The 11,829-nt window shown below is 45.0% G+C and overlaps 1 protein-coding gene and 1 non-coding gene across 5 annotated transcripts in view; one reads left to right on the top strand and one right to left on the bottom strand.

Moving 5' to 3' along the window:
• Positions 1 to 2,314: 2,314 nt before the first annotated feature.
• The window catches only part of TIMM17A (translocase of inner mitochondrial membrane 17A), a 14,886-nt gene continuing 5,371 nt past the window's right edge, over positions 2,315 to 11,829 (bottom strand). The window contains exons 4-6 of one of the 4 annotated variants that reach the window (XM_027095982.1): positions 9,223 to 9,351; positions 8,385 to 8,522; positions 2,315 to 6,218 (exon numbers count right to left, since the gene is read on the bottom strand). In XM_027095982.1, the coding sequence (XP_026951783.1) occupies positions 6,133 to 6,218; positions 8,385 to 8,522; positions 9,223 to 9,351 (353 nt within the window). In that variant the 3' untranslated portion in view covers positions 2,315 to 6,132. Of the gene's footprint in view, positions 6,219 to 7,558; positions 8,112 to 8,384; positions 8,523 to 9,222; positions 9,352 to 11,829 lie in introns of those variants that run through there. The other 3 variants (XM_027095983.1, XM_027095980.1, XM_027095981.1) reach the window with 3 other exon arrangements.
• TRNAW-CCA (transfer RNA tryptophan (anticodon CCA)) lies at positions 10,390 to 10,462 on the top strand. The gene has a single exon. It is a non-coding gene; the product is annotated as a tRNA-Trp (tRNA).

The following is an 11,829-nucleotide window of genomic DNA, read 5'->3' as shown; positions in this document are numbered from 1 at the left end:
CTCCACTGCTGCATGCGGGCTTTCTCTAGTTGCGGCGAGCAGGGGCTACTGTTTGTTGCCATGCGTGGGCTTCTCATTGCAGTGGCTTCTCTTGTTGCGCAGCACGGGCTCTAGGCGCGGGCTTCAGTAGTTGTGGCACACGGAGCTTAGTTGCTCCACGGCATGTGGGTTCTTCCCGGACCAGGGCTCGAACCCGTGTCCCCTGCATTGGCAGGCACATTCTTAACCACTGCACCACCAAGGAAGTCCTGAGGGCCTTTTATCCTTGGCTGTAGAGTCAAACATTTGTGGAACTATGCTGTTTCTCCTTTCAGCATTAACTTCTCCCTGGGGATAAGAGCAGTCTCATCCCATCCATTCTCCTTCCTTCCTTCCTTTTCTCCTTCCCTCACTTTTGAATGCTTAGAATGCAACGTATCCTGGACATTTTGAAATAATGGCTGAAAATCTTCTAGAACTGATTAAAGTGTGATTCTAAGGATTTAAAAGTTACAACAAATTGCAAGGAAAAATATAAAAATAAACCTACACCTAGACATGTTTTAGTTAAACTGAGGAAGACCAAGACATAAAGGTCTTAAGAAGACCCAAAGAAAAAAAGACAGGTTACTTATAAAAAAAAGACAAATGGAAATTGGACCAAGGGCAGACCTCTCATTAGCCACGAGAGGCCAGAAGGCATTATCTTCAAAACACTGAGGAAAACCCTGTCAACTGAGAACTGTACCCGACTATCATCCAAGAAGGCAGGCAAGTAAATTTCCTGATGACAAAAATTCAGTGTTCACCATCAATAGAGTCCTGCTAAAGAACTTCTAAAGGAATTACTTCAAGAAGGAAAATGAGATGAAACAAGGAATGGTGAGCAAAACAAGTGGGAGAATTTCAACACTGTATAAAGCAACAATAATAAATATATATTAATCATGTTTGCATGAGGGAATCCGAATAAAATGAAAATATTAGACTAAATGTACATAAGAAGAGGGGGTGATTGAAGTTGAAGCATTCTAAACTCCTTGAATTATCAGGAAGAGAGGGAGAGGGATAAATGTGAGATTTTTTTCTTAGGTATGTGTTTTTTAAGATTTTAAAGAAAATAACTTAAGGACTATAAAATGAAGATAACTCACAAACCAACAAATGGGAAAATATGTAGTATGATTTTTAAAAATCAAGGAAAAAAAGGAAATGAGCTGGACAGGATAGTACTTACCCCAGGCTGGAGGAAGCAGAGCTCATAAATACCCAGATGTCAACTACTCGTCAGTGTTCTAGCTCACATGTTGGGGATGTACCTAACAGTATAGCCTCAAACTACAGAAAGTAGAAGGTAACAGAATTACAAGGGAAATGGGCAAATCCGCCAACAGAGAGGTTTACGTACGTCTCCCAGTAATTAACGGATCACACAGACAAAAGTCATACAGACATAAAAGATCTGTACAAAAATGTCACAATCTTGACCTAATCAACACACACCAAACTTTGCACCTAACAATCAGAGAAAACACACAAAACCATAGATAGGCCATGAAAAACTCCCAACAAATAAAAGAATCGATGGCACACAGAACAACATTCCTTTAACCACAATGCAATTAAGTTAAAGCCAACGTTGGGAGCCAATTCTCCACGGATCACGTGCACTTCTGCACATCTTGCAAAAATGAGCCGCTGAGTGTCCTTTGTTCTGGACCATCTGGTCGAGGATGCTTGTAGAGAGAGCCACTCTGAAAGACAGATGGTGACTTCCTCTGGAGCAAAGGGTGAATCTGCTTATCATAATGGTTCTCAACCAGGGCCGGTTTTGCCCACTAGGAGATATTTGACAACATCTAGAGACACATTTGGTGGTTACAACTGGGAGAGGAGGTGCTGCTGGCATCCAGTGGGCAGAGGCCAGAGATCCTACATCCTACATTGCACAGGACAGGTCCCCACAACTGATTATCCAGCCCTAAACGTCCACAGTGGTAAGGCTGGTAAACTGGCTTACACCCTTCCAAGACAGAGACAGGGTCTGCTTTGGAGCAAAGGGAAGTCACGCTCACTATCTGGTATAATAAAGGTAATGTCTCCCTCAGAGGCAAAAGCAGGAATGCTACTGCCCACTATAAAAGCTCAGGGCGTAAAGAGCTTTTTATAAAAGCTCCTCTCCTGTAATGCCACCCACTACATCCCTAGGCATTCATCTGGATCCACCCATATAATCCTACCCTATAAGAAATGTTAGAGGACGCTCTTGAGACAGGACTATGATACCAGAGAGGAACGTGGGTCCACACAAAGAAAAGGAGTGCTAGAAATGGAATCAGTTTAGATAAAATAAATCTTTTTATTTTTAATTGCTCTAAAACAGAGGTCAGCAATTTTTTTTCTCTAAAGGGCAAACATCTCAGGAGTTGTGTGCCCCGAGGTCCCTGACGCGGCCGCTTAACTCTGCTGTGTCGTATGAGGGCAGTCGCTCATGAAACGTGAAGACCTGGTGTGGCTGTGCACCAACAGAACTGTATTTATGGACGCCGGAATCTTCATTTCGTGTCATTTCCATGTGCCATGAACATTTTTCTTCTTTTGATTTTTTTTCAACCATTAGAAAAATTTTAAATCCATTCTTCAGTCACAGGCCTTACAAAAAGAGGCAGCCGGGTAAATGTGGCCCTTGAGCCTTAGGTGGTTGACTTTTGCTCTAAAAGATAGCGTACTGTACAAAGCAAAACCAGCAGCAAAAGTACTGTGTTCTGAAACTAATGCACCACCGGGTGGAGCTGTGACCACGCCGTCACAATCTGCAGACATTTCATATAAGAAAACAGACGGGCTTTCAACAGATGCAGCTGTAACCCACGCGTTCCAACCCTGACTCAGAAATTCACTATTTCGGGCCAATTTCACACAAAGTGTCAGATACTAAGGAAAAAAGGGAGAAGCAGATGGGATCCTTCTGATGAGCATTTCAACCTTGAAACTGAAGAAACCACTCCATTATTCCAGAAAAAGACCTAGGGAAAAATTCCTTCCTGTCTGCTTGTTTCTGCATTTATCTTGGTAATTAAAACAATTTTCGTGATTTTGCCTTTTATTCTGGGTTCTTGTACACCAAAATTAGTTTTAGAATATGTACTAAACATCTCAAAATAGGTATTTTAAGATATTTATTAGAATCTAAACTACCTGGTTTCTATTATTTGCTAAACTTAAAAAAAAAATCAATGTATAACTGATTCATTTTACTGCACACCTGAACTAACACATTGTAAATCAACTATACTCCAATAAAAAAATTTTTTTAATCACATCTTATAAAGCTTATCAATGGATTTCATAAATTTCAATTTTATTAGGAAACGGGTGATAGGTGAACAGGTACACAATGGTAAAGTATTGGAAAGTTAATCATAGAATCTAGGTGATGGGTATATGTATGTTCACTGTGAACCTCAACTTTACAGTTTTGATATTTTCATTGAAAAAATTTTGGGGGAAAAGGTGGGGGAGAGAAAACAAAACAAAACAAACCGCTCAGCACCTCCTCCTGCTGTGCAGTGACAACAGAACACGGAGAGGGGACGGGAGGCTGCAGGGGCACTCGAGCTGGTCCCCAGACCACCAGGAACCAGCCCGCTGGACAAACAGGGGCAGGCAGAGGACACAGCACACGAGGACGTTCTTGGGCGGTTATGAAACACCTGTGACCGGAAACGCAGATGGCACGAGGCTTCCAGTAGAAAATCAGAGGCATGAAGTCTGCTTTCCCCTTTCCCTCCTCACCAGCCCCCCATCTCCACGCTAGACACATCACGGAGACGGAGCCACTCCGCTCAGGCCAAGCCCCAGCAGGTAGGTGGGCAGCCAGGCTTTCCCCGGGAGCAGCAGCTCTCCTAAGTGCGGGACGGAGGAAGGGGGCATCCACCGAGGAGGAGAGGGCCAAGAAGCAGGGAAACAACCGGAAAGGTTTTCGGGGTTTCTACCTGCCGTCCCACATATTGTGGAATTAAATGTCAAGTTCTTTAAAAAGAACTGGCTTTCCATCTTTTTCAAGCTTCTTCTCTTCCCCCCCAACCCCTCGTTCCAGAAAATTCATCTGTAACCAAGGATTGCTTCAGATATGCTGAATTAACCAATAAAATGGCAAAAACACGCCAGCATCACACACACACACACCCACCACAGACTCCAAATTCCCAAGAAAGGAACTTACTTTCCAAACCAATAAGCCATTTAAGAGGAAGTTTAGGAGACCTTAAGAAATGTAAAGCATTTTATCTGCGATTCAACATGCCCTCAGCTTTGAACTGTTCTGATAACATCTCCTTACATTTACTCCTGGAAGTCAAAAGAGCTACAGACTGAAAGACAAATCCCAAATACTCACAAATGGCCAATAAGCGCAGTACTTCAGGAGAACGCAAATCAGAACCACAATGAGATAGTCACACATGCTAGACTGGCCATAATGTTTTTACTTAAAGGAAAATAAAAGTGTCGGCAAGGATGTGGAAAAATGGGAACCTTCGTGCACTGCTGGTGGAAACGTCAAATGGTGCAGCGCTGTGGAAAAGTTTGGTGCTTCTTCCAAAGGTTAAACATAGAACTACCACATGCCCCAGCAACGCCACTCCTAGGTCTACACCCAAAGGAACTGAAAGCAGCGACTCAAACAGGTATTTGTATGCCCATGTTATTCACAAGAGTCACACGGTGTGAACAGCCCAAGTGTCCATCAATGGAGGAATGGAGAAATAAAATGGGATCTCTGCATACCATGCAACATTACTCAGCCATCGCACGAAGCGCTGGTTTATGCTACACCACTGACGGACCTTGAAACACGATGCTCCACGAAGTAAGAGCGACACAGAAGGACGAATATCGTACGGTTCCACTTATACAAGGTACCCAGAACAGGCAAACTCAGAGACAGCAAGTAGAACTGTGGTTACCAGGAGCTGGGGGAAGGTGGGATGGGGAGTTTCTGTTGGTGACGAGGAGGAAGTTTTGGGATACACGATGGTGACTGTTACACTGTATGTAAATTCCACTAACTGTACACTTACAGATGGTTAAAATGATAAATATGATTTCCCGTATATTTTACCACGCAAAGAAAGATCAAACCAGCATTAGTAAGTTAAATGCTTACTATGTACGTGGCATTGGGCCAAGACATGCATGTGCTCACCACACCCACACGATTTGCTCTCCGTTTCACAGAGGCAGGTAAACGGGGAGTAACAGCCTGCCTCCCGTAAGGCCGCATGGCATCTCAGCACAGCCAGTAAAATGGCCTATTCCGAAATGCTAATCCATTTTCCAGACCCGGCCATACCCCAAAACACACACTCGACGAAGATCAGCTCCAGGGGACTTGCAACACAGGAACAACAGCATGTATTGTACTTGCCAGCACACCATAAACGCCAAACTTTTCCAGGGCTATTATACCCTCCAGGAACCTTCTCATACGGAACTGGGTATACCGGAAGGAAGCTTTTCTGATGATGAAGAATCAAGACACAGTAGCCTCAGAGGTGAAGAGGGTTTTGTATCCAACACCCTCGAAACCAAGACGTGGAGTGTTTTTTACTCGCAAGGAGAAGGCTAAGCACTTTCCCGCAGCCCTCCAGCCCGGAAGTGTTTGCTGTGGACCAATCCCTGGAGACTGTACCACGTGCAACTTTCAACGGACTCTGCATTATTTGAATTCAAGGATGAAAAGTAGAACTCTGCAACTTATCGTAATAGAAAGAGCAATCTCCTGGCGTTTTTTATTGTTTGACTAACAGAACAAAACCCGGCAGAGAGGTCCCCGAGGAAATGATGGTCATGCTTCACTGCCGTTTGCCACTGGTCCTTCAAGCACTTACTGCTTTTCCTTCTAAAGATTTCAGACATTTATTTTGATCACAAACGCAATCCAAGTGTGAATAAATAAATGTATTATCTTTTAAGACCCTCCCCCGCCCCCCCCACGTTCCTTTAAATAGAAAAATGTGCTAAATGTCTCTTCACAGCCTGTTTGGCCATAGTTGTCCCACCTACAGTTTTAAAAACAGACTGAATTTGATCTTCTGAAATCCTTCCTTGAACCGCAGCTCACTCTGTTACAGAAGTCCTGGGAGAGAGGCCCTACTGGTATTGCTGGTAGTCTCCGAAAGGTGAGGATGGTAGCTGGGCTGAAGGCAACTGGGAGGGGTCTTCAGCAAGCGGAGGACCTGCAATTAAGAGGGAATTTAAACACCCCCTGAATATTATGTAATTTAAAGCGACAAGTCTCTGTAAAGAGCAAATCAGTCAACTCAGAAAACAAAGTGCTACATCAGAGCTGTAACCTGAATTTCTTTATCGAGCTGCCCGATTCCCACGAGAGCGTGTGCTAACGTCCGGCGGCCTGGCGGCCCTCCTCCAGAACGAGCAGCTCTCAAATGCTACGCCAGCGAAGTCACATGGGGTAGTTACAGCAAGAAACAACACGCCAGTTTTAATGCAACTGCTGAACAAGCTGCCGCATCAGGACTGGATGAATCTCTCACACCTCCTGATGTATTTGTCAGTAGCTATTTAAAATTATTTTCACAAAGTTTAAGTACCTTAGTCACGTTTCAAGAGAACTCAGTAATACAATTTATACAACTAGGTAAGGAACGGGTCCTGAAATGGGAAGACACCGCCATCCCCTAGCTTGCGCAGAACGAAGTGTTGTAGTATTTGCTTTCAAAGGATGGGACGGCCTGTGACCTAAGAAAAAATGTGGCTGTTTAAAAAAAAAGACTTTAATGGGAATAATCACTCCTCTTTTCTTCAGGGAAACTGAGGCAGACTAAAAACTATCTGGAAGGAAGAGAGAAAGAGGACAGTGGTAAAGAGGGCTTTCTTTCAATACTTTACTCCAGTGAATTTTTTTTTATATTCTAAAAATATCTGTTCATTACAGAAAGCTGGAGAAGACACTGGGTGAAAAAGATAAACCAAAAATAACCACTGTTACCATTTCGATACAGTTTTATCTCATCTTTCTGTTTTAAGAACTCCTTCATGTAAGTTAACTGGAAAAATATGATTAGCTTTTCAAAGATTTTTGCCCCCACATAGCCTTTCGGAAACACTCCTCCTGTCTAAAATAAAAAGCACTTCTTTTAGAGAACTCCTTCCGAGGAAAGAAGCCGAAACCCCAGCAAACAAGGCTAAATCCTACAAGACAGTGTGACCGAGGTATTTTTCTATCAATTTCTGAATTTCTGCAAACATGGAACTTTTCTCACGTCTTATGTGAAGTCTTTCACACTAAAGTGCCAAACTAAAAAGCAAAATAAGAAAGTAGCCATCACAACAGAGCATTCAGTGAGAAATAATGATTGAAAGCAGAGGCAAGGACCGAGGGCCCAGGAGCCACCCGGGTCACCCACTGGCCACAGGGAGCAGGCCTCAGAACCGTGCCCAAAAGACACTGGCCACAGGGAGCAGGCCTCAGAACCGTGCCCAAAAGACACCGAATCCCTCGCCTGGTGCCTCAGGGAATCAAATTGAATCAGGAGCTGTCACCTGTCCCTCACTCTATGCCGAATCCTTTCCAAGCTCCAAAACTAACTTCCAACCAGTCACACCGTTCTGCGTATTTCCTTCCCCAAACGCCGGGTCAGCTCTTCCCCATGACGACCCTCGGTGTCTTTCTGATCCCTTCCAATGCCAAGGAACAGTCCCATTTAGACAGCTCAAGTTTTCTAAGTTACAAGCATCTGCACACGCTAGCCGCAGAGCAGACATTCCCTGGCCACGTCGTGACCACCTGTGGACCACTAACCGCCCAGCATCTCACCTTCCCTGCACCAGGCAGGAGCAACAGGAGCAACGCATTACATCACCAACGTCTCAGAAGAATCCTCCTTCCGGCCCTAAGTGAGCCCCAACCACGGGTCACCTTCTCCTGCTACTTCACCTTCTTCAAGGAAGCAGCACAACCAGATGACCTCATTTATCTGTGAGCGTGTCAGCCTGACGCTCCCACTGCCCCCGGCAGCTAGAGCAGTGCCCCACACACAGGCAGTGAAAAGCTGGCGACTGACGGCCATCGTTGTTCCACGTCTGCAGGGACCCTTCTTCCCGCACCGCTGAAATGATCGGCAATTTCTTAGAATGAGCAAGTGAGCACTGATAAAACCTAAGAACTCTAAGGAAAGATCGACAGCAAGTCATCAGCCAAAGCATTCTGTTACTGAGATGAAACACAACTAACTGCACCCACACCCGTGCAGAGCCAGAACCCTCACGAAGCACGGCGTATTCACGTGTGATGCAGAGATGTCAAACTGCCACATCTGAGCAGGCATCGGGAAACCATTTCAAACGTCTGAGCTGTGGTGTCAGGCAGAAAGACGACTCACCGTTGGGAAACTGGGCAGAGGCAAATCTTGTCAACAAGATACCAGCTCCTTCGATGAGAGCTAGCAGAATGCCACCCATCGCAGCTGACCCAACCATGGCCACTGGTCCGTCTGAGCACGTTGAGAACAGAGAGATTACTTTAACAGAAATCCAGGTTAATGTAAGACACCATAAAGCAAAGACCTGTCCATAGGGCTCCATGCTACTCCCCGTTCCCAAACCCCCTTTCTCGCTGACCAAGACCAGGGTCAGCAAACTATGGCCCGCAGGTCAAATCCAGCCCACGGCCTGCTGGTGGAAATACAGTTGTATTGGGACAGCATGCGCGTTCATTCACGTATTGTCTAGGCTGCGCTCATGACATCAGAGCTGAGTACATGTGACAGAAGCCCTCACAACCCACGAAGCCCACACATTTACTACCTGGCCCTTCACAGAAGAGGGTGCTGACTCCTGGGCTCACCCACTACGCCCAAAGGAATCCTAGGTTGTTCTGTCCCAAAGACCCAGAAGATGGATCTAAGCTCTTCACTCATAACAATGCTGTGTGACAGGTACAATGATTAATTCCAGAGGCTGAGGAGAGAAACTGCCCAATCACACAGCTAGTAAGTGGCAGGAGCAGAACCTGAACTGCTCTTAACCACGGGGATTACTGGTTAGAGCTCCAGGCTCTCTCGTCCTCAACATTCCAAGTTAAGAGATCCTTTTACTCTTCCCCGCAAATCACCGTATACACTCACTACACCAAGTTACACAGTGCTCCGTCTGTCTATTACAGATGTCCCTAAGCGCAGGCAGGGGCTGGCTTCAATGTGTGTGTCTAGGCCTGCTTACTTCTTGCTGCCAGGATGGCTCCTGTTAAGGCACCACTCGTGATGGAGTTCCAGGGGTCTTCTTTCCCTCTGACTTGAACCATACTGCAGTCAATCATGGAAAACAGGCCTCCCCAAACGGCAAAGCTGCCTGTTTTATTTAAGAACAAAACAAATAAATTTCATTTTTTATATTTTAGCCTTTAAATGTAATAGTCAGAAACAAGCTTAAATAACAACACTCACTATATTCTTGAAACTCTCACACACACATGCAAGCAAGTTTGAATAAGCACCGAACAGGAGTCAGAATACTTATCTTTTTAATAAAGCTTGGTTTGTATTACATCAGCAGGGAAATCAGCAACGGCCCAAAGCCTAAAAGAAATAAGCCAGGCCTAAAAGAGTTGGGCTAAACCCATTCAAACCCCCTTTCAGAAGAGTGTGTATCTGTTTAAGAAGTGTCCTCCTTCCTTCTTTTCATCACCTTACCTCTATTTTTCTTTTCTTCAGTCAGTGCCACTGAGCACCTGCTCTACAAAAATCACCAAAGTGAAAACAAAAGAAACCGGGCTATTCTGGGATGTACTACAGGCGTAAGCCAATACACATAAAGGGCAAAAGGGTGATACAAACAGTTTGAATTATGGAACCTCGAGGGAATGGGAATTACCTTTCCTCTCTCATTTCTATCCTTCATTCCTCAAGCATGAAACTAAAAGCAACCCTAAATCAGATTACTTTGCACTTTAAACTCTTCCTAAACACAGTGACTATTCTGTGAAATAAAAAACAAACACCCACACGTACACGTGTATAAGTACACACAACACACAGAAAGGCAACACCAAGATTTTAATTGTCAGCATCTCTGGGTGACAGATGATAACAAGACGATTTCACTGCTTTGTGCTTTTATTTTCCAAATCTTCTAAAATGAATACACATGACTTACACTCTATGAAGAGTTCTTTTATTAAGATTAAAGAAAGAAAAACTGCACTGAGGAGCCCTTGTCAGGTTATCCTTCACCCTCTGAAACCTCACAGAAGCAGGGGTGTGTCAGTAAGGACAATAACCTGGGTTCCGCCAACTGCCTGAACCAGACCATCACCAGCACCCTTCCCCAGAGCTCACCCTGTGAGTTAAATCCAGCAGACACAACCAGTTAAAGTATGCACGAGGGACTTCCCTGGTGGTCCAGTGGTTAAGACTCCATGCTCCCAATGCAGGGGGCCCAGGTTCGATCCCTGGTCAGGGAACTAGATCTCGCACACACGCCGCAACTCAAGAGCCCACATAACGGCAACAAAGATCCCGTGTGCCGCAACAAAAAAAAAGATCCTACATGCCACAACTAAAGATCCCGCATGCCACAACTAAAGATCCCGCATGCCACAACTAAAAAGATCCCACGTGCCACAACTAAAGATCCCGCATGCCACAACTAAAAAGATCCCACGTGCCACAACTAAAGATCCCGCATGCCACAACTAAAGATCCCACATGTAGCAACTAAAAGAGCCCACATGACACAACTAAAGATCCAGCACGCGGCAACAAAGATCCCGCGTGCCGCAGCTAAGAAAAAGATCCCGCATGCCGCAACTAAAAAGATCCTGCATGCCATAACGAACATCCCACGTGCCGCAACTGAGACTCGGAGGAGCCAAATAAGTATGTTTTAAAAAAAATAATAAACTATGCATGAGCCTCCTCGTTTTCGGTCCAACACTAAATACCACATGCTACATACAGATGAAATAGTCTGTCCTAACTCAGTGGCTCTGTGCCCTGGGAGAGAGATATGTCCAGTATATTAGAATTATCTCACCAAATTCCTCAAACAAGGCTCTCCCACTCCCTCACAAGGATCTGATACCTGCCCACCCCAAGAATGACTGCCAGAGTAAGCTATGGTGGCTGATGAGAGTGGAGACTGAGTCCACACAAAAGGCTGGCCCCGTGTGGGCAGCTACAGCCGGAGCAGGGCGAGGAGGCGTCCGCAGGAAGGACACTCCCAAGCATGGAGATCAGTGTGCCCACGTGGAAGGGTGACCTGTTACGAGGTGCCCTAGCCCAAGTATTCATATGAAAAGAGAAAGAAGAATGAACCTGTGGGGCTGGACTGGACTGAGAGGTATCAGTGTGAACCCATGATTCCTAATACATATAGATACATAGAAACACAGATATAAACTTGTGTATGTACGTGTACGTGGTGTGTGTTCATAGATATACAGTACATTCCTAAGAAGGCCTGGGAACAGCAATGCCCCACAGCAATGATACACTTAGTGCCCAGACTTTGGCTTCTAAGTACCATTCTTAACTAGAAGGAAACAGGGCTCCTTGGGGACGGATGACTCTACACTCAGGCAGGGAAAGTACAAGATGAGCCTGGAACATCTTGTTCCAAAATGCAAGGAAGGGCTGGAAGCATAATGGGGACACGTCAAAAGCACGTCTTATTTCTGCTATGAAAATACAAGACCTTTCAGGACACAACTGTGACTTTCCCACACTGCCTTTTCCCAGGAGCTTAACTGGAAGAGCTCAGTAAACGCCCACTCAATTAAACTGCAAGTGCCATCCCAGTGCTTTTTTTTTTTTTTTTTTTTTTTTTTTT

This window comes from Aethalodelphis obliquidens, unplaced genomic scaffold (genome assembly GCF_003676395.1).
Source record: "Aethalodelphis obliquidens isolate GAN/ISIS:26980383/991018 unplaced genomic scaffold, ASM367639v1 scaffold97, whole genome shotgun sequence".
NCBI classification, from domain to species: Eukaryota; Metazoa; Chordata; class Mammalia; order Artiodactyla; family Delphinidae; genus Aethalodelphis; species Aethalodelphis obliquidens.
The sequence above is the reverse complement of the archived record's forward strand: the minus strand, read 5'-3'. Positions and strand labels throughout refer to the sequence as shown.